Source organism: Scyliorhinus torazame, chromosome 2 (genome assembly GCF_047496885.1).
Source record: "Scyliorhinus torazame isolate Kashiwa2021f chromosome 2, sScyTor2.1, whole genome shotgun sequence".
NCBI classification, from domain to species: domain Eukaryota; kingdom Metazoa; phylum Chordata; class Chondrichthyes; order Carcharhiniformes; family Scyliorhinidae; genus Scyliorhinus; species Scyliorhinus torazame.
The window spans coordinates 260,510,749-260,537,414 of record NC_092708.1 but is presented as its reverse complement, the minus strand read 5'-3'; the positions used below and the strand labels follow the sequence as shown (position 1 = coordinate 260,537,414).

Below are 26,666 nucleotides of genomic sequence, written 5' to 3'. Positions count from 1 at the left end.
GGAGAGTAAGGAATGGGAGCGGTTGCTGCAAGAACTTTTGAGGGCGGACAGACAATATGCGGAAGCACCGGAGGAGGGACTGTACAGGGAAAGGCAAAGGCTACATGTAGAATTTGACTTGCTGACTACGGGCACTGCAGAGGCACAATGGAGGAAGGCACAGGGTGTACAGTACGAATATGGGGAGAAGGCGAGCAGGTTGCTGGCACACCAATTGAGGAAAAGGGGAGCAGCGAGGGAAATAGGGGGAGTGAGGGATGAGGAAGGAGAGATGGAGCGGGGAGCGGAGAGAGTGAATGGAGTGTTCAAGACATTTTATAAAAAATTATATGAAGCTCAACCCCCGGATGGGAGGGAGAGAATGATGGGCTTTTTGGATCGGCTGGAATTTCCCAAGGTGGAAGAGCAGGAAACGGTGGGACTGGGAGCACAGATCGAGGTAGAAGAAGTGGTGAAAGGAATTAGGAGCATGCAGGCGGGAAAGGCCCCGGGACCGGATGGATTCCCAGTCGAATTCTATAGAAAATATGTGGACTTGCTCGCCCCGGTACTGACGAGGACCTTTAATGAGGCAAAGGAAAGGGGACAACTGCCCCCGACTATGTCTGGAGCAACGATATCGCTTCTCTTAAAGAAGGAAAAGGACCCGCTACAATGCAGGTCCTATAGACCTATTTCCCTCCTAAATGTAGATGCCAAGATCCTGGCCAAGGTAATGGCAATGAGAATAGAGGAATGTGTCCCGGGGGTGGTCCACGAGGACCAAACTGGGTTTGTGAAGGGGAGACAGCTGAACACGAATATACGGAGGCTGTTAGGGGTAATGCTGATGCCCCCACCAGAGGGGGAAACGGAGATAGTAGTGGCGATGGATGCCGAGAAAGCATTTGATAGAGTGGAGTGGGATTATTTGTGGGAGGTGTTGAGGAGATTTGGTTTTGGAGAGGGGTATGTTAGATGGGTGCAGCTGTTGTATAGGGCCCCGATGGCGAGCGTGGTCACGAATGGACGGGGATCTGCGTATTTTCGGCTTCATAGAGGGACAAGGCAGGGATGCCCTCTGTCCCCATTATTGTTTGCACTGGCGATTGAGCCCCTGGCGATAGCGTTGAGGGGTTCCAAGAAGTGGAGGGGAGTACTTAGAGGAGGAGAAGAACACCGGGTATCTTTGTATGCGGACGATTTGTTACTATATGTGGCAGACCCGGCGGAGGGGATGCCAGAAATAATGCGGATACTTGGGGAGTTTGGGGATCTTTCAGGGTATAAATTGAAATGGGGAAAAGTGAGTTGTTTGTGGTGCATCCAGGGGAGCAGAGTAGAGAAATAGAGGACCTACCGTTGAGGAAGGTAACAAGGGACTTTCGTTACCTGGGGATCCAGATAACCAAGAATTGGGGCACATTGCATAGGTTAAATTTAACGCGGTTGGTGGAACAAATGGAGGAGGATTTCAAGAGATGGGATATGGTATCCCTGTCACTGGCAGGGAGGGTGCAGGCGGTTAAGATGGTGGTCCTCCCGAGATTCCTCTTTGTGTTTCAGTGCCTCCCGGTGGTGATCACGAAGGCTTTTTTCAAAAGGATCGAAAAGAGCATCATGGGTTTTGTGTGGGCCGGGAAGACCCCGAGAGTGAGGAAGGGATTCTTACAGCGTAGCAGGGATAGGGGGGGGCTGGCACTACCGAGCCTAAGTGAGTATTATTGGGCCGCTAATATTTCAATGGTGAGTAAGTGGATGGGAGAGGAGGAGGGAGCGGCGTAGAAGAGATTAGAGAGGGCGTCCTGTAGGGGGACTAGCCTACAGGCTATGGTGACAGCCCCATAGCCGTTCTCACCGAGGAACTACACCACAAGCCCGGTGGTGGTGGCTACACTGAAGATTTGGGGACAGTGGAGACGGCATAGGGGAAAGACTGGAGCCTTGGGGGGGTCCCCGATAAGAAACAACCATAGGTTTGCCCCGGGGGGAATGGATGGGGGATATGGAATGTGGCAAAGAGCAGGAATAACGCAACTGAAAGATCTGTTTGTGGATGGGAAGTTCGCGAGTCTGGGAGCGCTGACCGAGAAATATGGGTTGCCCCAAGGGAATGCATTCAGGTATATGCAACTGAGGGCTTTTGCGAGGCAACAGGTGAGGGAATTCCCGCAGCTCCCGACACAAGAGGTGCAGGACAGAGTGATCTCAAAGACATGGGTGGGGGATGGTAAGGTGTCAGATATATATAGGGAAATGAGGGACGAAGGGGAGACTATGGTAGATGAACTAAAAGGGAAATGGGAAGAAGAGCTGGGGGAGGAGATCGAGGAGGGGCTGTGGGCAAATGCCCTAAGCAGGGTAAACTCGTCGTCCTCGTGTGCCAGGCTAAGCCTGATTCAGTTTAAGGTATTACACAGGGCGCATATGACTGGAGCATGGCTCAGTACATTTTTTGGGGTGGAGGATAGGTGTGCGAGGTGCTCGAGAAGCCCAGCGAATCATACCCATATGTTTTGGTCATGCCCGGCACTACAGGGGTTTTGGATGGGGGTGACAAAGGTGCTTTCAAAAGTAGTAGGGGTCCGGGTCGAACCAAGCTGTGGGTTGGCTATATTTGGGGTTGCACAAGAGCCGGGAGTGCAGGAGGCGAGAGAGGCCGATGTTTTGGCCTTTGCGTCCCTAGTAGCCCGGCGTAGGATATTGCTAATGTGGAAAGAAGCCAAGCCCCCGGGGGTGGAGACCTGGATAAATGACATGGCAGGGTTTATAAAGCTAGAGCGGATTAAATTCGTCCTAAGGGGGTCGGCTCAAGGGTTCACCAGGCGGTGGCAACCGTTCGTCGAATACCTCGCAGAAAGATAGATGGGGGAAAAAAGAAGGCAGCAGCAGCAGCCCAGGATCGGGGGGGAGGAGGGGTGAGGGGGGGGGGGAGGAGGAGGATCCAGAAGGACTCTCAGGGTTGTTAATATATACTGTATAATATGTATAGGTCGTTGCTACAGATAATTATATATTGGACTGTTAAATTATATTTTTGGAGAGTGTTACTTGTGATAAGGCAGTTGCCAATTAGGGTTAGTTTTCATTTTTGTTATTTATTATTTATTTTCTGTTTATAAAATATTTATTATTTATTTTCTGTTTATAAAATAGGTCATTGTTATTTGTGTTGTTATAATATTGTGTAAAGGATGCACAATGTACTGTGTTGGTTGACCAAAAATTTTCAATAAAATATTTTAAAAAAAGATGCAGATCAGCAATGATCTGGTTAAATGATAGCACAGGCTTGAGGGGCTAAATGTCCCACGTGTGTTTCTTTGTTTCTATGACACTTCCATGTAATGTCCCATTTACCAGGCTCAACCTTTCAACAGGTTTAATTTATGTAGTGCATTTTATGTCCCAAGTTATTTCACAGGAACATTATCAAGCAACATTTGACACAAGCCACATAAAGGGATATTAAAACATAGAATCCCTACAGTGCAGACATGAGATGATCTTCAACTAACACCGTGGTTAGTTAGCATTGTCGCTTCACAGCGCCAGGGCCCCGGGTTCGATTCCCGCCTTGGGTCACTGTCTGTGCGGAGTCTGCACGTTATCCCCGTGTCTGCGTGAGTTTCCTCCGGATGCTCTGGTTTCCTCCCACAAGTCCCGAAAGACGTGCTTGTTAGGTGAATTGGACATTCTGAATTCTCCCTCAGTGTACTCGAACAGGCGCCGGAGTGTGGTGACAAGGGGATTTTCACAGTAACTTCATTGTGTTAATGTAAGCCTACTTGTGACACTATTAAAGATTATTATTGTTATTTTAAAAGGGCTTCTTAAAGGAGGACAGAAGCAGAAAGGTTTAGAAAGGAGATTCCAAAACTTAGGAGCTGGGCAGCTTAAGGCACGATCTCCAATGCTGGGGTAATGACAGATGTGGATTTGCAGGAGGTCAGAAATGGGAAAAAGTAGAAATCTTGAGGATTGTAAGGCTGGAGGATGTTACAGAAATAAAGAGGGATGTGGCCATGGAGGATTTGAAAAACAAGATGAGAATTTCTAGGTAATGGCCTAGTCATTTTACCAGCTTGACCGTCTCATGTGACGTCTGGTCATATTTAATGCCAAAATAAAATCATGAATCAAATGTGGAAACAGATAAGAAGTCAATCTTTACTATGCTAAACCTTTTATTTTGCCATTGTGTTGTGAATTTTCTAAGCCTTGTCACCAAGGTTAACTGTTGAGAGATGCTTGTCTCAGAAGATAATATTGCTGGGAATGGCGGGATTGACATTTCCTTTTCTGTCCTTTGCAGGCAGCACAAAGAAACGCCTGCTGATGCCTTGTCGGGGTAAGAGATCTGAATTACAGTGAAAGTGATACCATTGCTCTCTGTGAATCTACTTGTCTCTCAATCCCGGTCTCTCTTTTCTTTCAAATATTTTATTCAGGCATATTCATAAAAAACAAACCGAAGCAGACGTAAATTTAATAATCAACACAGTTTTTCCCCCCCCCCCCACCCCCTGAATCATGCCCCCTCGTCCTGTCCTGCCTTCCCAATTTTCACCCCATTGCTCCCACCCCCTTTTGCTGACACCTCAATTCTCCTTAAAGAAGTCAAATGAACGGCTTCCTCCTCCGGGTGAACCCATCACCCGACCCCCTCAAGACGAACTTAACCTTCTCCAGCCTCAGGAATTCCACCAGGTCACTCACCCACACCCCCTGCTTTCAGCAGCTCCGAGTCCCTCCACCCAAGTAAGAATTGTCTCCGGGCTATCAGGGAGGCAAAGGCCAAGACATCGGCCTCTCTCACCCCCTGGATTCCCAGGTCTTCCGACACCCAAAATATCTCTACCTCTGGACTCGGGGCCACCTTTATACCCAACACCTCAGACATTACGTCTGCAAACCCCTGCCAGAACCCTTTTAACTTCGGACATGTCCAAAACATGTGAAAATGATTCGGGGGTCTCCCCGCACACCCCCCACACCTATTCTCTACCCCCTCAAAAAACCTACTCATCCGTGCAGCTGTCAGATGTGCCCTGTGAATTACTTTAAACTGAATAGGGCCTTGCACACAACGAGGATGCATTCACCCTCTGCAGGGCCTTAGCCCACGTCCCGGCCTCCACCTTCCCACCCAGCTCCACCTCCTACTTCCGTTTTATATCCCTCACCGGGACCCTCTCCCAATCTATCCCCTCCTTGTAGACCTCAGACACATCCCCTCCCCTATCTCCTCCTTCGACAGTACCTTGGCTTGCAACCACAAGGGCGGCAACCCGGGAAAGGACGGCATCTCTCTCTTCACAAAATCCCGAACCTGCAAGTACCTGAAGCCATCTCCCCTGGCAGTTCATACTTTTCCTCTAGGTCCTCTAATTTCGCAAAACTGCCCCCTACAAACAGATCCCCAAATCGCTCAATCCCTGCTTGCCGCCACCCTCGAAACCTCGCATCCAGCCCTCCCGGTGCAAACCAATGATTATCACAGATCATTCTCCAGTCCCAAATGCTGCCTCCACTGCCCCCATACCTCATGGTCAACACCACCATTGGGCTCACAAAGTACCTGATAAGCGAGAATGGCACAGGCACTGTTAACGATGCCCTCAAGCTCGTTCCCTACACGAAGCCACCTTCATCCGCCCCCATGCCAACCCCTCCCCCACTACCTATTTCCTAACTATGGTGATGTTCGCCGCCCAGTAGTAGTTCAATTATATTCGGCAATGCCAGCACCCCTCCCCTCTTCGCCCCTGCTCCAAAAAAGACCCTTTGACCCGCGGGGTCTTCCCCGCCCATATAAACCCCGAGATCAGCACATTACTCTCCTTGAAGAATGATTTCAGGACAAAGATCAGGAGTTTCTGAAATACGAACAGTAACCTTGTCTGCACCCATCCCGCCGAAGACAGTGGCAGCACATCCCACCTCTTGACATCCCCCTTCATCTGCTCCACCAACGGAGTCGAATTTAACTTGTGCAGCTGCGCCCAATCCCTCGTCAACTGGATGTCCAGGTATCTAAAACTCGCCCACACTACCTTAAACGGCAACTCCTCTCCTGCCCTCTGGTCTCAATCAGGGACACCTCGCCCTTTTCCATGTTCAATCTGTACCCGGAGAACCGGCCAAAGTCCTTCTAAATCCCCCTAATGCCACCCAGTGGGTCCGGAATATATGGTAACAGGTCGTCCACGTACAGAGAAACCCTATGCTCAATGCCGCCCCGCAAAATCCCTTTCCAATCCCTCGATGCTCTAAGCGACATTGCCATATCTCTATCTCTCTCTCGCTCTCTCTTGATTTCACATTTTAAACCTTTTACTGCAATAAATGACTGAAAGCACTATTGACAAAACAGTACTTTATTTTTGTATGCAGCTTATACATTAAACTGCAGAGAGGAACATTCCTCTTTCACACATTTTACACATGCACTCTCCACTGAATTAAATTCCTTAAAGCAAACCATCCATGGTTGCTCTCCGCTTTCAGTGGATTCTGGTCTCACCATTTTGCCAAGACTACAATTGACCGTCTCCAAGCAGTATCCTCAATCTTCAGAGAGTTCTTGAAATCCACCATCAGCTGTAAAGCCACCCCCCCCCCCCCCCCCCCCCCCCGTCATGCTAGTATAAATCTCCCAGAATCTGTAGAAGGCTGCAAGATGAGTCTCTTCAAGTAGGGACCATCCCTCTCCCGCATCTGGCTGTGATAGCTTGCAAATCCATGCAACGTTTTATTTCTACTGACACACAGAACTGCTGTTTGTCTGTGATATTTGTGGATTTGTAGGGAAGCCTGCAACCTGATCTCAAAAATGGCTACCTCTGTCTTCTTTCCCATGGCAACATTACAGCAGATTAACCTTGCATTCAGGTAGAAATGCTGATTAGCTATTCTTAACCCCAATACTCTTTCGCCTTTGTATTAAGTGGACAGTTTACAACACAACTGTTTACATCCCAATATCTTCAACACCTTTCTGGGACTTTGGGGGATTCCGAATCTACACATTATGAACTCCGAGACTGCTACCATTGTCTCCATGTATATGCCTTGCAACTTCTTTCTAGTAAAACAATCTAAACTATCCTTTGCTCTTTCATAGTCAAATCACCCAGGCCTACTGTCAGGCAACTTCAGAACAGATCGCATGACCCCTTCATTCATCTTAAATTTAGAAATACATTCCAAAACATAATAATCTAACAAACCTCACTGTTGTAACACCACTTTCTACTTCATTAGAAACCAATTTTTGTATTGTCTGCCATTCATAAAATCATGCTCCCTACATTTAAGTCAAAATCATTGATCTATACCACAAATAGCAAGTTACACTTCCCTTTAAATAACGGTGGTTGCATTTCATTTTCAGCTGGGTACGGTGGATATTGTCTTGTGCGTCGATGATGCATTTTTTTCTACTTGTGATTATTTGGGGATGCTCGAGGGGAATGTACCATTGGACTTGTAAAGGAGAGTAAATAATAATCATTGGCTTATGTTAATAAATCCTTCTATTTGCTGCAGGTATGTCGAACCACGCACAAGGGAGACAGATGGTAAGGGTCTTTACTTTGGGGAAACTGGTAACTGTGGTGAGATAGTTTCCTGTGGAATGCACTGTGATTTGCTGATTGTTCCAGACTACTCAGTCGATAGACATTTGAAACAAAATTTTATTCAACCCAATGTAAATGAAAGGATGGTTGGACCTTCCTTGAGAATATGTTGGTCCTTTTACTCAGTCACTCTTGAAAATAATGTTAAGTGTTTTGCCTTAAAAGTTATTTTATGTTCAGAACACATGATAATGCCATTCCTTTCTGGAAGATGAGCTCGAGCAATGGATTGCATAGTGTCCATTCACTGCTAGTTTCTATGTTTGAATCCAGGGAAAACTGTTGGTTGAAAAATCTCCTCGGCCGACTGTAAAGGCCCTCTGCAAAATTACCCAGCGCCCAGTGAGTGTGAAAAACCTGCCAATGAATCTCATTCATGAAGGTTACTTGGATCAGTGTCAGCTGGAGCTCAATGAATTCCACATTCACTGCTGAGTCAGAAGGTTGTGTGTTCAAGTGCCAGTGCAGAAATTTGAGCACGAAAACCAGGGCTGACTTTCCATTGCAATGTTAAGGGAGTGTTGCGCTGTCAGAAATACCGGGGCCGTCTGCTTCCTCAGATGTAAGTAAAAAATCCCATGAAACTGTTTCATAGACGAGCGGGGGTGCGCTGCCACTGTCAGGAAAAGAAAATCCCAACAGCCAGAGAATTCCAGCCTTTATTACTGTGTGTGGGAACTTGTTGCGCACAAATGTTTCCTATAATAGTGATTACACTGCAAAAGTAGTCCATCGGCTGTAAAATATTTTGGGACATCATGAGGAGGTGGAAGACACTACATGAGTGACAATCTTTCTTTCCTTGTGAGTTGGGTTTGAGGTATCTTGATGGGGAAGGGCGGAGGTGGGCTTCGCTCTGCATCAGCCCATTCCTTGTCCTAGAAATGCCCAACATTGGGTACTGGCTGCCCCGGCTGTTCTATTCACCAGCTCTTGCATCACCGAGGGGAAGAAAACACACCAGAAAATCTGACTACTTTGTTCCTCAAATGTGTGTATGTTATTCTGTGCAGAGCTATGCAAAAGGGTACTTAATGTTTGTCTTCCAAATTTTTTTCTTGTCTTGACTCTCCAAGGTTGTGGTTTTCTATTCAGTTTTCCGTTAGAGCAAAGAAAAATGCTCCCTTTAAGATTTTGAACACCATGCTTTATGTCACAAGGTTCCCGTTCACCATGAAAACGACTCCTCCCCTGCTCACTACTTTACTACTTCAGATGTTAACCTTAAGAATGTTCCCGATATTGGAGACGTCCAGTACTAGGGGTCATAGCCTAAGAATAAGGGCAAGCCATTCAGGACTGAGATCAGCAAGAACTTCTTCTCAGAGAGTTGTGACCTTGTGGAATTTTCTACCACAGAAAGCTGCTGGGGCCAGTTCCATGGATATATTCAAGAGGGAGCTGGACGTGGCCCTTGCGACTAAAGGGATCAAGGAGCATGGAGAGAAAGCGGGAGTGGGATACTGAATTTGCATGATCACATTGAATGATGGTGCAGGCTCGAAGGGCCAAATGGCCTCCTCCTGCACCTATTTTTTTTATGTTTCTATGTTAGCCATGACTCATTCTTTCATCTGAGTCAGTAGGTCATCGGTTCAAATACAACACCAGAGGCTTGAGCGCTCAGTGTCAGCTGACACACCAGTGCTGCACTCTCAGAGTTACCATGTTTTCAGATCACATGCTAAACCGAGGACCCAATTACTGGGTCAGTTGGAAATAAATGATCTCAAAGCATTATTTTACAGCAGAGCAGGTTCAATATTTCCTCAAACAATTGGCCATTTATTTAATTGCTGTCTGTGGGAGCTTGCTCTGCGCAAATTGACTGCCGTGTTGCCTAATTTACAAAAGCTTTTCACTGATTGTTAAGTGCTTTGGGACACTGAGGTTGTGAAAGGTGCTATCAAAATGCTCATCCACCTTTCCAGCAATTTCTTTTTGTCTTTCACAAGGAAATAGAAGTCCTCCCACTTTCACATTGATTTTTAAAGTTCAGGAAGTAGCTGCTTTTCATCAACTTAGCTTCACAGCAATCCTTGACTTTCCTTGCCCTTGCCAGAGAATTTCCATCGATTTCAAAGCAATGCCCAGTCTCTATTGAGCACCCAGTTCTCTTGTTCCTCATGAACAAGCCTTTCCAGGTTTTCATGATCTAAGCATTTCTTTGTCTTCCCACCAGCAGACATCCTTACTCTGAGGGTAGCCTCCACCTTTCAGTAATTCATTGGGACCTATATCCCCAACTTTGAACAATTATCCCTGAGGTTCTGTTATCTTTATTGCATAAGCTTTACCCAAGTTCCAGCGATGATCGTGATAACGTTGAGATGCAGCTGAATAAGCCTGGAAGAGGAGCAGCTGTGCAGATCAGGGTCAGATTATTCAGGTAATTCCGTGGGCCTTTAAATTAATTGTTGAGCTTCACGTGAGGTGATCTATGCGACAAATCTGCTGGCATTTCATTAAAATACAGCCATATGAATAAATTCTTGACTTGGAATTGTGAAACTTGTTGTTTAGCTATTCCCCTCGTGGTTGTCTGTCACAGAAAGCCCATGTCCTATTGCAGAACCCAAGACCCAGGAACAGTAGCTGTTTAGCTAAAGATTACAACAGTCAAACCCATTATTTTCGGTTCTGTACTCTTGCTACCAGTTTCCTTTGTTGGCCTCCTATTGGACTGTGGACTGAGTTTCCAAACTGATGTCCCGTTGATCACTTCCATCTCCGTAATCTCATTTGCCCTTGCCTCTGCGCACCTACTGCTGAAATCTCATATATATCTGAGTCACTTCCAGACTCAAAGATTTCAGTACTTGCCCAAACCCCCAGCCTCCACTTTACATAACCTTCAACTCGTTCAAAACTCTGCTGCACTAATTGTATCATGTATCAAGTCCAGCTGATCCATCACCCCTTCATCACTGATCTACATTGGCTCCCACTCAACCATTGTCTCAAATTTAAACGTCCTATACACATGTCTAAATCCCTTCATGGGCAGAATTTTGTTACGCCATTGTGGGTCCTAGGTCCTGTGGGGGTTTTGTGGGGTGGGATTGTGGGGAGAGAGGGCAGGAGATTCAGAAGCAAGGGCAGGGGTTAGCTCTCAGTCGGCCCTCCCCTTCCCAATGTCCAGTCCCTCCATCAGGTACTGATTGCCTTTGATCAAGACCGACCCCCCCAGAGGTGTGAAACAGCCTGCACAGTTTCACCTCTTGTGCATGCCGCATAACGACAGGCCCACCGCCAACTGGTTTAGGCCCTTAAGTGGTCATTAATTCGCCACTTAAAGGCCTCAATTGGCAATGGGGTGGGTTAGTTGACCATGAGCCTTCCCATCCAGAACCTAATTCAGGTGGAGGCAGAAAGGCGACAAAGTTCAGGTACATCAACACCCCACCTAATTACATGCCCTTCCCATTTCCAAGCTTACCACAAGTGAGAGCAGCGGATTCTGCCTTGTTCCTGTCTGTCTCTGTAAACTTAACAAACCCTACATCCTCTTCACAACTCTCCATTAATCTCAATCTGGCCTCTGGTGCATCTGTCCCCTCCTTTCACCAGTCATGTCTTCAGCCACCTAGCCCACCTCCCTCCCTCCTCTCCCCCCCCCCAACGCTCTGGAATTCTCTCCCCAAACCCCCTCATTATCTACCTTTAAACCTTCCTATAACCCACACATTTGGCCACAATTTTAGTCACTCCTTCTAATACATTCGTCATTGGCTCGGCATCTCTTTTTATTCCATCTATGTGAAGCACCTTGTGTTTACTACATTGATGGCAGCAGTTGTGTCTCAGCAGTCTGTCTTTCTTTTGTAGTGTTGTATTCCTTTGATTCTGTGGCGGAATCCACATTCACTGGAGTATGTCAGAATTTGTGGCCACAAGACTGTCCGGACTGAATACATCTGCAGTAGTTGCTCTGACTCCAATCTCTCCAGGTCACAGACTAGTGGACAAAATCTTGTCCCCTTCCCATTGGCATGTTTGGTGGCAAGGGTGCATTAAATCAAGCGGGAGGACGGCAGATGGGACCCCGCCGCTTTGCCACCTGCACCTAATTAACATGTGGCTGGAAAGCCCATGAACTGCCTTGCTGACAGGTATTGCTCTTAAGTTGGCAATCAATGCCAATTTAAAAACCTCATCTCGCAGCTGCTGACATCAATCCAACAGAAGGCAGGGGAGGCTCGCTAAGCATGAACCATGACAAGCAAATCAATGCATGACTGAGGGAACTGCCATCAGGAAAATGGGAGGCCTACTGAGAGCCACCCCTCTCTTCATAGATTTTCATAGAATTTACAGTGCAGAAGGAGGCCATTCGGCCCATCGAGTCTGCCCAGCTCTTGGAAAGAGCACCCCACCCAAGATCAACACCCCCACCCTATCCCCATAACCCAGTAACCCCACCCAACACTAAGGGCAATTTATCATGGCCAATCCACCTAACCTGCACATCTTTGGACTGTGGGAGGAAACCGGAGCACCCGGAGGAAACCCACGCACACACAGGGAGGATGTGCAGACTCCGCACAGACAGTGACCCAATCCGGAATCGAACCTGGGACCCTGGAGCTGTGAAGCAATTGTGCTATCCACAATGCTACCGTGCTGCTCTTGTTGCCAACCCTTCTTTCACTCCCATGCCACAACCTACCTTCTGCCATTTGTCACCTCTGCTCTAGGAACAAGTATGATTCTATGCCTCAAGTGGGTTGCAGAGGTTGCCTGCCAAGTGGCATTGTCATTCAATAGAGCTGCTGACCTCTGATTAGCTGGCAGCCCTCAGTGGCTGGAGATTCAGCTACACGGTCCATGATCCCAGGAGAAGGCCTGTCTTTTGGCTGTCAAGTGTCTAAATGGCACATGATCTGACAAGTCTTCCCGAAAAGAAGTGTTCTAGGGCAAACCCCTGCCGGCTCTACAAGATTCGGGCCATTGAGAGGATGCCAATTGGAGATACTCTGACACATGAGGGATGTGGAGCAGCATCCGGCCAGTTTACTACAGACCTTGGTCACATGTTGTAGAGAGGTGCAGGTTCGGATCAGGATTTGTGAGACTGATATTGTGCAGAGTCAGGGGTACGTATGGGAGAATGAGAGCAAGGATCTGCAGATTGATTCTATTCCAACAGGTAGAATGCACTTACTACCTTTGAAGATGAGGGTAAAGTCTGTCAGCCGGAAGTACAACCAGAATTTTGATCATGGGGCCTTGGAGAAGAAAGCTGTCCAAAGGGGTGAGGGGACGGATGTGAAATGTAATGTGATAATTGTAGGCATTCAATAATTGGGGAGACAGCAACCTTTGTAAGCAGGACCAAGAATCCCATGTGGAATGTTGCCTACCTGGTGCCAAGGCAAGGGACATCTCAAACTAGTTTGAAAAGATATTGGAGAGAAAGGGGAGGATCCAATTGTTGCGGTCCATGTTGGGACGAACACCATTGGGCAGAAATCCTGTGTCCCAGAACAAAAGAAAACAGTAAAAACTGGGAAATGGAACTGGTCCTGTATTCCTTAAAATGGAACACCACTAAAAACTGGAGAATGACAGTACTGGTCCCAACTATTTTTTCCTATTGGGAATTGGAGAGGACTGGGAGCAACAATTACAACTTAAATGCAATAAAACATCCCAAGGTGCTTCACAGAAGCATTATTAAACGACGGCCCTGTGCCTGCCTGGGTTTCCTCCGGGTGCTCAGGGTTCCTCCCACAGTCGAAAGATGTGAAGGTTAGGTGGGGTTGCGGGTTGGGGGAGTGGTGGTGGTGAGGGGGTGGGGGGATCGACACCGAATAGCCTCTTTCTGCAATGTAGGGATTCAGGTAAAGGAGGAAAGAGTCAAAGTTAAAGAGGTTTAGGCAGGGAATTCCTGAGCTTGGCACCTAGGCACTGAAGGCATGGTGCAATGAAAATCCGGGCTATGCAAGAGTGCGGATTGGATACTGCACAGAGATATTAGAGGGTCGTAGGTCAGGAGGAGGTTACAAAGATAGGTTGGGACAAGGTCACGGAGGATTTAATTCCAAGAATTAAAATTAAGGTGTTGCTGGACTGGGAGCCAGTATAGGTCAGCGAGCACAGGAAAGGTAGGTGAACAGGACACGTGTGAGTTAGGTTACACGGAGCAGAGTTTTGGGTGACCACAAGTTTATGGTGAAAGGTGGAGACCAGCCAGGATGTTGGTATAGTCAAGAGGGAACAAATACATGGATGAGACTTCCAGCAGCACCTGTGATGAGGCTTGGGGGGGTGGGGGGGGGGGTGTCACAGATAAAGTTGTAGAGGAAAGTGGCCTTGGTGATGAAGAGTTTGGTTGGAAGTTTATCTCAAAGTCAGTTAGGATGTTGAGGTTGTAAACAATCTGGTTCAGCCTCAGATAATAATCAGGAGAGGGATGGGGTCAGTGGCTAGGGAGCAAAGTTTGTGGTGGGGTCAGAAAACAATAGCTTTGGTCTTCCCAATAAGCACTTGAAGGAAATTTCTTTTCATCCAGTACCGAATTTCAGACAAACTGTCTGACAGTTTGGAGGGAGATGAGGGTCGAGAGCGGAGGTGGGGAGGTAGAACTGGGTGTCTTCAGTATCATGTGGAATCCGATATTGTGTTTTCATATGATGTCGCCAAGGGTCAGCAGGTAAATGAGAAATAGGAGGAGGCCAAGGATTCTCCAGCAACTCCAGAGGTAATGGTGAACGAGCAGGAACAGAATAAATTGCAGGTGATTCTCTCACTATTCTCAGTTCCTCCCCATCTCCCAACGCCATCCCTCACCCCAGCTAGAAAACAGTGGGGAGGCATTGGAGGTAGATGACATGGTGACCTGTGTCAAAGGCTGCAGACAGAACTGTTTCGGTCAAAATCTCTTGGCAATGGCTGACATAATGCCGATTCAGGGGAACCATAGATTTGAGCCAGGGAAGTTGATGGAAATTTTCGGAGATGGGAGGTGAAAGGAATTAGGACACTAAAAGAGTTGTTTCTTGGGGGTCGTTTTGCGGGATTGAAGGAGCTGGGAGCGAAGTATGGGCTGGAGCAGGGGGAAATATTTAGATGCATGCAGGTTCGAGACTTTATCAGAAAGGAGATACAGAGCTTCCCAGTAGAGCCGGCTTCCACATTGCTGGAGGACGTGCTGACGACAGGGGGACTGGAGAAGGGGGTAGTATCGGCGGTTTACGGGACTATTTTGGAGGAGGAGAAGGCGCTGCTAGAAGGGAACAATGCAAAGTGGGAGGAAGAGTTGGGAGAGGGTATGGAGGAGGGGTTCTGGTGTGAGGTGCTCCAGAGGGTGAATGCCTCCACCTCGTGTGCGAGGTTGGGGCTGATACAGCTGATGGTGGTGTAGTGCACCTTACAAGGGCGGGGATGAGCCAGCTCTTTGAGGGGGTAGAAGATGTGTGTGAACGTTGGGGGGGTGGGGGTGGGGGGGCAAAAACCACGTTCATATGTTTTGCTCCTGTCCAAAGCTGGAGGATTACTGGAAAGAGGTTTTTAGGGTAATCTCTAAAGTGGTGCACGTGAAACTGGACCCGGGCCCTCGGGAGGCCATATTCGGAGTGTCGGACCAGCCAGAGTTGGAAACGGGCGCGGAAGCAGATGTTGTAGCCTTTTGCCTTGTTGATCGCCCGAAGGCGGATCCTGTTAGGGTGGAGATCAACCTCTCCACCCTGTGCCCTGGCGTGGCAGGGGGACCTGCTGGAATTCTTGACGCTTGAAAAGGTCAAATCTGAACTGGGGGGAAGGATGGAGGGGTTCTACAATTCATGGGCGTTATTCATTTTGCACTTTCGAGAATTGGATCACATCGAACATTAGGGTGGGTGGGGGGGGACTGTATGTGTTAATGGTGATTATGGGTAATTCCTGATTCCTTTTTGTCATTTGTTTATGTCAACATGCAGGCTAATATCTGGGGTTTGGTGGGAGGATGGGATCGTTGTTATTGATATGTGGATTGACATTACATTAATTACTGATTATTGTTTATTGTTGGGTGTAAATTTGGGAGAAAATGTGAAAAAGTAGGAGAATAAAAAACTTTTTAAAAAAACAATGGCTGACACATTAAATGGAAAGCACGTGCTGTAGAAGCTGATGACCTGCTGAGGTCAGGTTGAGGCAGAGTGGAGAAAGCTTTGAACTGTTTAACTGACGTGTGAGCTGCTCAAGACATGGGTGCATACGATCTTGATGCTGGTTGTTAAACCAAAATCTTTTGTCAGGCTTGCTGCTCCAGTAAGCTTCCTGAAATGTCTCCCATCACTCAAAATGGCTGCCAAGCTTGGTGGCAAACTCTAGGTTGGGGAGGAAGCATTGAGGGGACATTTTGATTTGGCGGTCTATATGAGCATGCAGCAAAGAGTGACGAGGGTGGTGCTGTCAGATCATACTGTCGGCAAAGCTGCTAACATGCAGAACTGTGCTTCGCGAAGCCTAAATGATCCTCTGAGATTATATTTGGGAGGCAAAGCTCCAGACGAAGCGCCAGCACCTTGGCAAGTAGCGTGATGTCCGCGATCAGCAGTGAGATAGGATGGTACAAACCATACCCTGTCGGGTCTTTATCCTTCTTAAGAATCAAAGAGATAGAGGCCTGTGCGAGAGTAGTGGGTAATGATCACCGGGATGAGGAGTAATTGAAATGTTCAGAATCAAAGGCACAAGCTACTCTGAGAACCTTTTATAGAATTCAATCGGAAAGCCATCGGGACCAGGGGCTTTGTCAGATTGCATCAGTCAATACATTTTAAACTTTCTTCAGATTGTGACGAGGATTCCAACTCACCGCTCCTCTCCACCTCACAATTCGGATGTGTAGGCGGTCTAAAAGGTCAGACAAGGCGGATCCATTCACAGGAGGCTCCGATCTATAAAGATCGCAGTAAAAAGATTCAAAAGCCTCATTAATCTGAGTACGGGCGGAAACAAAGTAATCTAATTGGGGAAAAAAAAAGAATTGGGTACTTTAAATTTATAAACAAAGAACGACTGACCTTCTCCCCGTAATCTTAAAATGCGCCCCTTGAGCGTCGCAACTGGCTTACCGCCCAGTTGGTCGACAATAGTTTGAATTGTGTTCGCAGTTTTTTCCTACTTGCCAGCAACTCTGGGGTAAGATCAAGTGAGTACTAGTGGTCCACCTCAAGAGTAGAGCCCACCAGCTTCAGCTGCTCCACTCGATGGCCTCAACAAATGCGCTTTATAGGAGATAATTTACAGCCTAAGGACCACCTTAAGGGCTTCCCACAGAACTCTTTATGCTGCAAAGGAATCGATGATATAGACCATCAGATGCTGCATCTTGCTCGGTTCCGAAGGTGTGTTGATGGAGGTGGCCACCTGTTCTGTGTTGGAAACATACTCTGTCCAAGACCCTGTGTCAAGTTGAAGCTAGACTCCTCTATATCCCTTTTATCTTGTGCACAGGTTTCTCATGCACCAATCATTTGGCTATGAACACGTGCCAGCCTTGTTCTGTAACCTGAGCCTTTTCTTTTAAAAAAAATATATATTTATTAAAGTTTTTTAACACAATTTTTCTCCCTTACAAACAATAACCCCCCCCCCCCCCTCGTAACAAAAAAAAAATGAGAAATCGCGCAGGGCAAGATATATACATGGCAAAATGATATATTTACACAGCTTTGTACACTGGCCCTCACCCTTACGTGCCAGTTTCCCCAACCCTTCGTGTTATCTCTTGCTCATCCACCCTCCCAGGCAGTCCCCTCCACTCCCCCTCCCAAGGTTGCTGCTGCTGCTGACCGACCTTCCTCTAACGCTCCGCGAGATAGTCTAGGAATGGTTGCCACTGCCTGTAGAACCCCTACGCAGACCCTCTCAAGGCAAACTTAATCCTCTCCAACTTTATGAACCCAGCCATATCATTTATCCAGGCCTCCAGGCTGGGGGCTTCGCCTCCTTCCACATTAGCAAGATCCTTCGCCGGGCTACTAGGGACGCAAAGGCCAGAATGCCGGCCTCTTTCGCCTCGTGCACTCCCGGTTCGTCCACTACTCCAAATATTGCTAGCCCCCAGCTTGGCTTGACCCGGACTTTCAGCACCTGAGATATTGCTCCCGCCACTCCTCTCCAGAACCCCTCCACTGCCGGGCATGACTAAAACATATGGACATGGTTCGCCGGGCTCCCTGAGCACCTTCCACGTCTGTCCTCTACCCCAAAGAACCTACTCAACCTCGCCCCCGTCAAGTGCGCTCTGTGGACCACCTTAAATTGTATCAGGCTGAGCCTGGCACATGAGGAGGAGGAATTAACCCTATCTAGGGCATCAGCCCACAGACCTTCCTCGATCTCCTCCCCCAGCTCCTCCTCACATTTACCCTTCAACTCTTCTACCAGCGCTTCCCCCTCTTCTTTCAACTCCTGGTGTATTTCCGACACCTTGCCCTCCCCGACCCAGACACCCGAGATCGCCCTATCTTGAACTTCTTGTGCCGGGAGCAACGGGAATTCCCTCACCTGTCGCCTCACAAAAGCCCTCACCTGCATATATCTAAAGGCATTTCCCGGGGGTAACTCGAACTTCTCCTCCAGTGCCCCTGGGCTCGCAGACGTCCCGTCGATGAACAGGTCCCCCATTCTTCCAATCCCCGCCCGATGCCAGCTCTGGAACCCCCCCCGTCCATCTTCCCCGGGACAAACCGGTGGTTACCCCTGATCGGGGACCACACCAATGCTCCCATTGCACCCCGGTGCCGTCTCCACTGGCCCCAGATCCTTTGCGTTGCCGCTACCACCGGGCTCGTGGTATACTTTGTCGGCGAGAGCGGCAGCGGTGCCGTCACCAACGCCCCCAGGCTCGTTCCTTTACAGGACGCCATCTCCATCCTCGTCCATGCCGCCCCCTCTCCCTCCATAACCCACTTGCGGATCATCACCACATTTGCTGCCCAGTAGTAGCTCCCCAGGTTTGGCAGCGCCAACCCTCCTGGGTCCCTACTGCGTTCCAGGAACCCTCTACTTACTCTCTGGGTCTTATTCACCCACACAAACCCCATAATACTCCTGCCTACTCTCTTAAAAAAGGCCTTCGTGATCACGATGGGAAGGCACTGAAACACAAACAGAAACCTCGGAAGGACTACCATTTTGACCGACTGCACTCTACCCGCCAGCGAGAGCAGTAACATGTCCCATTTTTTTGAAATCCTCCTCCATTTGCTCCACCAACCTCGTCAGATTCAGTTTATGTAGGGTCCCCCAACTCCTGGCTGTCTGGATCCCCAGATACCGAAAGCTCCCCTCCGCCCTCCTCAGCGGTAGGTCCCCTATCCCTCTTTCTTGGTCCCCCGCCTGTAATACAAAGAGCTCACTCTTCCCGACATTGAGCTTATAGCCTGAAAACTCCCCAAACTCCCTTAGAGTCTGCATGACCTCCACCATCCCCTCCATTGGATCCGCCACGTACAGCAACAGGTCATCTGCATATATCGACACCCGATGCTTTTCTCCCCCTCGGACCATCCCCCTCCATTTATTAGACTCCCTCAATGACATGGCCAATGGTTCGATCGCCAATGCGAACAACAGGGGGCACCCCTGCCTCGTCCCTCGTTACAGTCGAAAGTACTCCGACCTCCGCTGGTTCGTCACTACACTCGCCATCGGGGCTCTGTAAAGGAGCTTAAACCAATTGATAAACCCTACCCCGAACCCAAACCTACGCAGCACCTCCCAGAGGTACTCCCACTCTACTCGGTCAAAGGCCTTCTCCGCGTCCATAGCTGCCACTATCTCCGCCTCTCCCTCCACCGATGGCATCATTATCACGTTTAAGAGCCGCCGCACATTGGTGTTTAGTTGCCTGCCCTTTCCAAATCCCGTCTGGTCCTCGTGGATTACCCCCGGGACACAGTCCTCGATCCTCGTAGCCAGCACTTTTGCTAGCAACTTTGCATCCACATTGAGGAGCGAGATCGGCCTGTACGATCCACATTGCAGTGGGTCCTTGTCCCGCTTTAGGATCAAAGAAATTGTCACTTCCGACATTGTCGGGGGCAGGGTCCCCTCCTCTCTTGCCTCAGTAAAGGTCCTCACCAGTAGCGGGGCCAACAGGTCTGCGTACTTCCTGTAGAACTCCACCGGGAATCCGTCCGGTCCCGGGGCCTTCCCCGCCTGCATGCTCCCCAAACCCTTGCTCAGCTCCTCCAACCCAATTGATGCCCCCAAACCAGCCACCTCTTGCTCCTCCACCCGAGCTATAGCCGAATACTCCGTCCCCTCCACCCTCGGGATGAGCGCCCTACCCAGAACAAAGAAATCTATCCGGGAGTAGGCTTTGTGTACATGGGAGAAGAAAGAAAATTCCCTGGCCTGCGGCCTTGCAAACCGCCATGGGTCCACTCCCCCCATCTGATCCATAAACCCCCGAAGTACCTTGGCCGCCGCCGGCCTCTTTCCAGTCCTTGATTTGGAGCGGTCTAGTGCTGGATCCAACACTGTATTGGAGTCCCCTCCCATTATCAGGCCTCCTCTCTTCAGGTCCGGAATGCGCCCCAACATGCACTTCATGAATCCTGCATCATCCCAGTTTGGGGCGTATACGTTTACCAACACCACCCACATCCCTTGCAGCCTACCGCTCACCATTACATATCGCCCTCCATTGTCCGCTACAATAGTCTTGGCCTCAAATGACACCCACTTTCCCACCAATATTGCCACCTCTCTATTCTTCGCGTCCAGTCTCGAGTGGAATACCTGTCCTACCCATCCCTTTCTTAGCCTGACCTGGTCCGCCACCTTCAGGTGTGTCTCTTGGAGCATGGCCACGTCCGCCTTCAGTCCCTTTAAGTGCGCGAACACTCGAGCCCGCTTCACCGGCCCATTCACGCCCCTCACATTCCACGTTATCAGCCGGATTGGAGGGGCTCTCACCCCCCCCCCCCCCCCCCACGCCCCGCCGACTAGCCATCATCTTTCCTGGGCCAGTCCCGTGTCCACGCCTCCCTCACCCTCCAGTCCCCCAGAGGGGGGATCCCCGTCCCGACCACCTCTTCTGTGTCCCATTCCCTTTCGGCCAGTGCAGCAGCAACCCTATTTCCTCCCCTCCCCCCCGCTAGGCCTCTGTCTAGCTTTTTTGCTCCCCCCGTGTCACTCCCGTAAGTCAGCTGATTCCTGCTGACCCCGGCTTTGCCCGCTGTCACTTTGAGCTCCCCGCGTGGGAGTCTCCCAATCCATATGCATTCCTTCGTTCCCCTTCCACCCTTTCTTCCCGCGCGCGGGAAAACACCCCGCGCTTTCCAAAGCCCGCTCCGCCCCCTCTGGCGCAGCTCCTGTCGCAGCCTTGTCTCTCTCCCCCAGCCCATGTAACATTTCCTGCGCGTGATTGACCCCCTATATACAACAACCATCACACATCAAACCCCAAAACATCCCCCCCACCCTCACAAACCCTCAGTTCGAGTCCAACTTTTCGGCTTGTACAAAGGTCCACGCCTCTTCAAGCGTTTCGAAGTAATAGTGTTGGCCCTTGTATGTGACTCACAGTCGCGCTGGCTGCAGCATTCCGAATTTCACTTCTTTCCGGTACAACGCCGCTTTGGCCCGGTTGAAACCCGCTCTCCGCTTTGCAACCTCCGTGCTCCAGTCCGGGTATATTCGGATCTCTGCATTGTCCCACTTACTGCTCCGCTCCTTCTTGGCCCATCTCAGGACCCACTCTCTGTCCGTGAACCGGTGGAACCTCACCACCATCGCCCTTGGCGGCTCATTTGCCTGGGGCTTCTTCGCCAGCACCCGATGTGCCCCGTCCAACTCCAGCGGCCTCGAAGGGGCCTTCGTGCCCATCATCGCCTCGAGCATCGTGCTCGCGTATGCCCCGGCATCAGCCCCCTCCACTCCCTCAGGGAGACCCAGGATTCGCAGATTCTTTCTCCTCGACCTGTTCTCCAGGTCTTCGAGTCTTCCCGCCCACCTCTTGTGTAGCGCCTCGTTCTGCTCCACTCTCACCGCCAGGCCCACGAGCTCGTCCTCGTTCTGACTGACTCTTTTCTGTACCTCCTGGATCTTAGCTTCGTGGGCCTTCTGCGTGATCCCGAGTCCTTCAATTGCCGAAAGCATAGGCGCCAACATCTCTTTGCGCATCTCCTCGCGTTGCTCCTCGAAGCAGCGCTTGATGAACTCCTGCAGCTCCCCTTTGTCCCTGGCCGCCGCCATTTTGTTTTCTTTCCCTCGCTTCTCCCGTTGCTCCAGTGCCGCTCCTTTGGCCGTTACACTTCTGGTCCGTTTCATATAAGTTGGCAGTGTTTGCTTCACCAGTCTGCCCCAAAAAGTCTATGGAAACTCCTGAAAAAGGTCTGAGAGTCGGCTCCAGATGGGAGCTGCCGAATGCGCGACCTACTCCTCCATGACCGCCACCAGAAGACTCGTCCCTTCTTCTTCAATGGCCCTGGTAGATCTTTTCACAGTTGTTCCCTCTACTGCTAGAATTCACCTTTGATAGAGTCAAGCCAGATTGCAGCTTTAAGCTTGCCCTTCCCCCGCCTGCATGCTGGAAGAGGCCCTCGTCTACTGCTGCAGCTCAAGCCAAATCTTCCACTGTTTCTGCCGGGTCTGGTAGCCAAAAGACACAACACTCCTGGGGGACACTGTCAGGGGAATGCTGCAGCCTTCTTGCCACACCGGGAAATGTCAAACAAATGCCGTGGGGGCCCTGTAAAAGAGCCCAAATGTCCGTTCCAAGCGGGAGCTGCCGAATATGCGACCTACCTCTGCATAGCCGCACCCGGAAGAGCCAACCTGAGCCTTTTCATCATCATCACCACACCACCCTGGCTCCTAATCTCTAAAATGCAGTCAATGGGAAGCATGGTAGCACAGTGGCTAGCACTGTTGCTTCACAGCTCCAGGGTCCCAGGTTCGATTCCCAGCTTGGGTCACGCTCTGTGTGGAGTCTCCACGTTCTCCCTGTGCATGGGTTTCTTCCGTGTGCTCCTGTTTCCTCCCACAAGTCCCGTAGGACGTGCTGTTCGTTGAATTGTATATTCTAAATTCTCCCTCTGTGTACCCAAACAGGCAGCAGAATGTGGTGATGAGGGGCTTTTCACAGTAACTTCTTTGCAGTGTTAATAATAATAATAATCACTTATTGTCACATGTAGGCTTCAATGAAGTTACTGTGAAAAGCCCGTAGTCGCCACATTCCGCCTCCTGTTTGGGGAGGCTGGTACGTGAATTTAACCCGTGCTCCTGGCATTGTTCTGCATTGCAAGCCAGCTATTTAGCCCAGTGTGCTAATGTAAGCCTACTTGTGACAATCAAGATTATTATTATTATTATGTGTACGAGTATTGAAGGAGACAATAATGTAGGAGTCAGTAACAGGCTTGTGCCAATGGATAATTTAGCACTATAATATCGGCTGGTGTTATGGGTGTCATTATTGAATTGTAACATGAGCTGGTGACTGGGGATAGAACATAGAACATAGAACGATACAGCGCAGTACAGGCCCTTCGGCCCACGATGTTGCACCAAAACAAAAGCCATCTAACCTACACTATGCCATTATCATCCATATGCTTATCCAATAAACTTTTAAATGCCCTCAATGTTGGCGAGTTCACTACTGTTGCAGGTAGGGCATTCCACGGCCTCACCACTCTTTGCGTAAAGAACCTACCTCTGACCTCTGTCCTATATCTATTACCCCTCAGTTTAAAGCTATGTCCCCTCGTGCCAGCCATTTCCATCCGCGGGAGAAGGCTCTCACTGTCCACCCTATCCAACCCCCTGCTCATTTTGTATGCCTCTATTAAGTCTCCTCTTAACCTACTTCTCTCCAATGAAAACAACCTCAAGTCCATCAGCCTTTCCTCATAAGATTTTCCCTCCATACCAGGCAACATCCCGGTAAATCTCCTCTGCACCCGCTCCAAAGCCCCCACGTCCTTCCTATAATGCGGTGACCAGAACTGTACGCAATACTCCAAATGCGGCCGTACCAGAGTTTTGTACAGCTGCAACATGACCTCCTGACTCCGGAACTCAATCCCTCTACCAATAAAGGCCAACACTCCATAGGCCTTCTTCACAACCCTATCAACCTGGGTGGCAACTTTCAGGGATCTATGTACATGGACACCTAGATCCCTCTGCTCATCCACACTTCCAAGAACTTTACCATTAGCCAAATATTCCGCATTCCTGTTATTCCTTCCAAAGTGAATCACCTCACACTTCTCTACATTAAACTCCATTTGCCACCTCTCAACCCAGCTCTGCAGCTTATCTATGTCCCTCTGTAACCTGCTACATCCTTCCACACTGTCGACAACACCACCGACTTTAGTGTCGTCTGCAAATTTACTCACCCACCGTTCTGCGCCTTCCTCTAGGTCATTGATAAAAATGACAAACTGTAACGGCCCCTGAACAGATCCTTGTAGTACGCCACTTGTAACTGAACTCCATTCTGAACATTTCCCATCAACCACCACCCTCTGTCTTCTTTCAGCTAGCCAATTTCTGATCCACATCTCTAAATCACCCTCAATCCCCAGCCTCCGTATTTTCTGCAATAGCCTACCGTGGGGAACCTTATCAAACGCTTTACTGAAATCCATATACACCACATCAACTGCTCTACCCTCGTCTACCTGTTCAGTCACCTTCTCAAAGAACTCGATAAGGTTTGTGAGGCATGACCTACCCTTCACAAAGCCATGCTGACTATCCCTGATCATATTATTCCTATCTAGATGATTATAAATCTTGTCTCTTATAATCCCCTCCAAGACTTTACCCACTACAGACGTGAGGCTCACCGGTCTATAGTTGCCGGGGTTGTCTCTGCTCCCCTTTTTGAACAGAGGGACCACATTTGCTGTCCTCCAGTCCTCTGGCACTATTCCCGTAGCCAATGATGACATAAAAATCAAAGCCAAAGGTCCAGCAATCTCTTCCCTGGCCTCCCAGAGAATCCTAGGATAAATCCCATCAGGCCCCGGGGACTTGTCTATTTTCAGCCTGTCCAGAATTGCCAACACCTCTTCCCTACGTACCTCAATGCCATCTATTCTAATAGCCTGGGTCTCAGCATTCTCCTCCACAACATTATCATTTTCCTGAGTGAATACTGAGGAAAAATATTCATTTAGTATCTCGCCTATCTCTTCAGACTCCACACACAACTTCCCATCCCTGTCCTTGACTGGTCCTACTCTTACCTTAGTCATTTGCTTATTCCTGACATACCTATAGAAAGCTTTTGGGTTTTCCTTGATCCTACCTGCCAAATACTTCTCATGTCCCCTCCTTGCTCGTCTTAGCTCTCTCTTTAGATCCTTCCTCGCTACCTTGTAACTATCCATCGCCCCAACTGAAACTTCACACCTCATCTTCACATAGGCCTCCTTCTTCCTCTTAACAAGAGATTCCACTTCTTTGGTAAACCACGGTTCCCTCGCTCTACGCCTTCCTCCCTGCCTGACCGGTACGTACTTATCAAGAACACGCCGTAGCTGATCCTTGAACAAGTTCCACTTATCCAGTGTGCCCAACACTTGCAGCCTACTTCTCCAACCTATCCCTCCCAAGTCACGTCTAATAGCATCATAATTGCCCTTCCCCCAGCTATAACTTTTGCCCTGCGGTGTATACTTATCCCTTTCCATCACTAACGTAAACGTCACCGAATTGTGGTCACTGTCCCCAAAGTGCTCTCCTACCTCCAAATCCAACACCTGGCCTGGTTCATTACCCAAAACCAAATCCAACGTGGCCTCGCCTCTTGTTGGCCTGTCAACATATTGTGTCAGGAAACCCTCCTGCACACACTGTACAAAAAATGACCCATCTAATGTACTCGAACTATATCTTTTCCAGTCAATATTTGGAAAGTTAAAGTCTCCCATAATAACTACCCTGTTACTTTCGCTCTTGTCCAGGATCATCCTCGCCATCCTTTCCTCTACATCCCTAGAATTATTTGGAGGCCTATAGAAAACTCCCAACAGGGTGACCTCTCCTTTCCTGTTTCTAACCTCAGCCCATACTACCTCGGAAGATGAGTCCCCATCTAGCATCCTCTCCGCCACTGTAATACTGCTCTTGACTAGCAGCGCCACACCTCCCCCTCTTTTGCCTCCTTCTCTGAGCTTACTAAAACACCTAAACCCCGGAACCTGCAACATCCATTCCTGTCCCTGCTCTATCCATGTCTCCGAAATGGCCACAACATCGAAGTCCCAGGTACCAACCCATGTTGCCAGTTCCCCTACCTTATTTCGTATACTCCTGGCATTGAAGTAGACACACTTCAAACCACCTACCTGAACACTGGCCCCCTCCTGCGACGTCAAATCTGTGCTCCTGACCTCTATACTCTCATTCTCCCGTACCCTAAAACCACAATCCAGGTTCCCATGCCCCTGCTGCATTAGTTTAAACCCCCCCCCCCCAAAGAGCACTAACAAATCTTGGAACAGATATTGTAAGATTATAACCAGAGCCAGTGAGAGAAATCATGGGAACTGATGTTTCTCATGTTTCTGCAGCCCAGCCTTTAACCCGCTTCCTCACATCCAAGGGGTGCCCAGAATTCATAACTATAGTCACATGTGGGTCAAACAGCGAGAGCTCAGGTTTCAGTGTGAGACACTTCAGAACTTTGTCATGCAACTACACACAACTTGATCGTTCATATTGTGTAACCAATTCTGCTTCTTCGAACCTGGCCCTATACAATGTCTGGACAGCAACATCCAAAAGACTTGAACGTCACAAGCACCACTCCGTGTACAAACGAGAATAGTTTGAACTAACGGTGACATTTTCTATTGGTGCATGAATTTTGGTTTCACTTCCAAGTTTAAAAATGTCAAACCCTTCCAGTAAATTGGCACCTGCAATACAACACAAGTGGGCTTTGTTAACAGAAAAAAATACAGTTTGTACTGAGTGATAAATATTTACTCATTTTAAATTGAAACTAACCACACTTACAAATGCCCAGCATGGAGCATAAAATAGGAGAGCAAAGTACTGCAGATGCTGGAG

The 26,666-nt window shown here is 48.9% G+C and overlaps 1 protein-coding gene across 1 annotated transcript in view; it reads left to right on the top strand.

Moving 5' to 3' along the window:
* Positions 1 to 26,666, top strand: part of LOC140397998 (metastasis-associated protein MTA1-like) — a 252,536-nt gene that overhangs the window by 182,816 nt on the left and 43,054 nt on the right. Inside the window, exons 16-17 of the mRNA XM_072486239.1 lie at positions 4,295 to 4,330; positions 7,531 to 7,562. Coding sequence (XP_072342340.1) covers positions 4,295 to 4,330; positions 7,531 to 7,562 — 68 coding nt within the window. The remainder of the gene's footprint in view (positions 1 to 4,294; positions 4,331 to 7,530; positions 7,563 to 26,666) is intronic.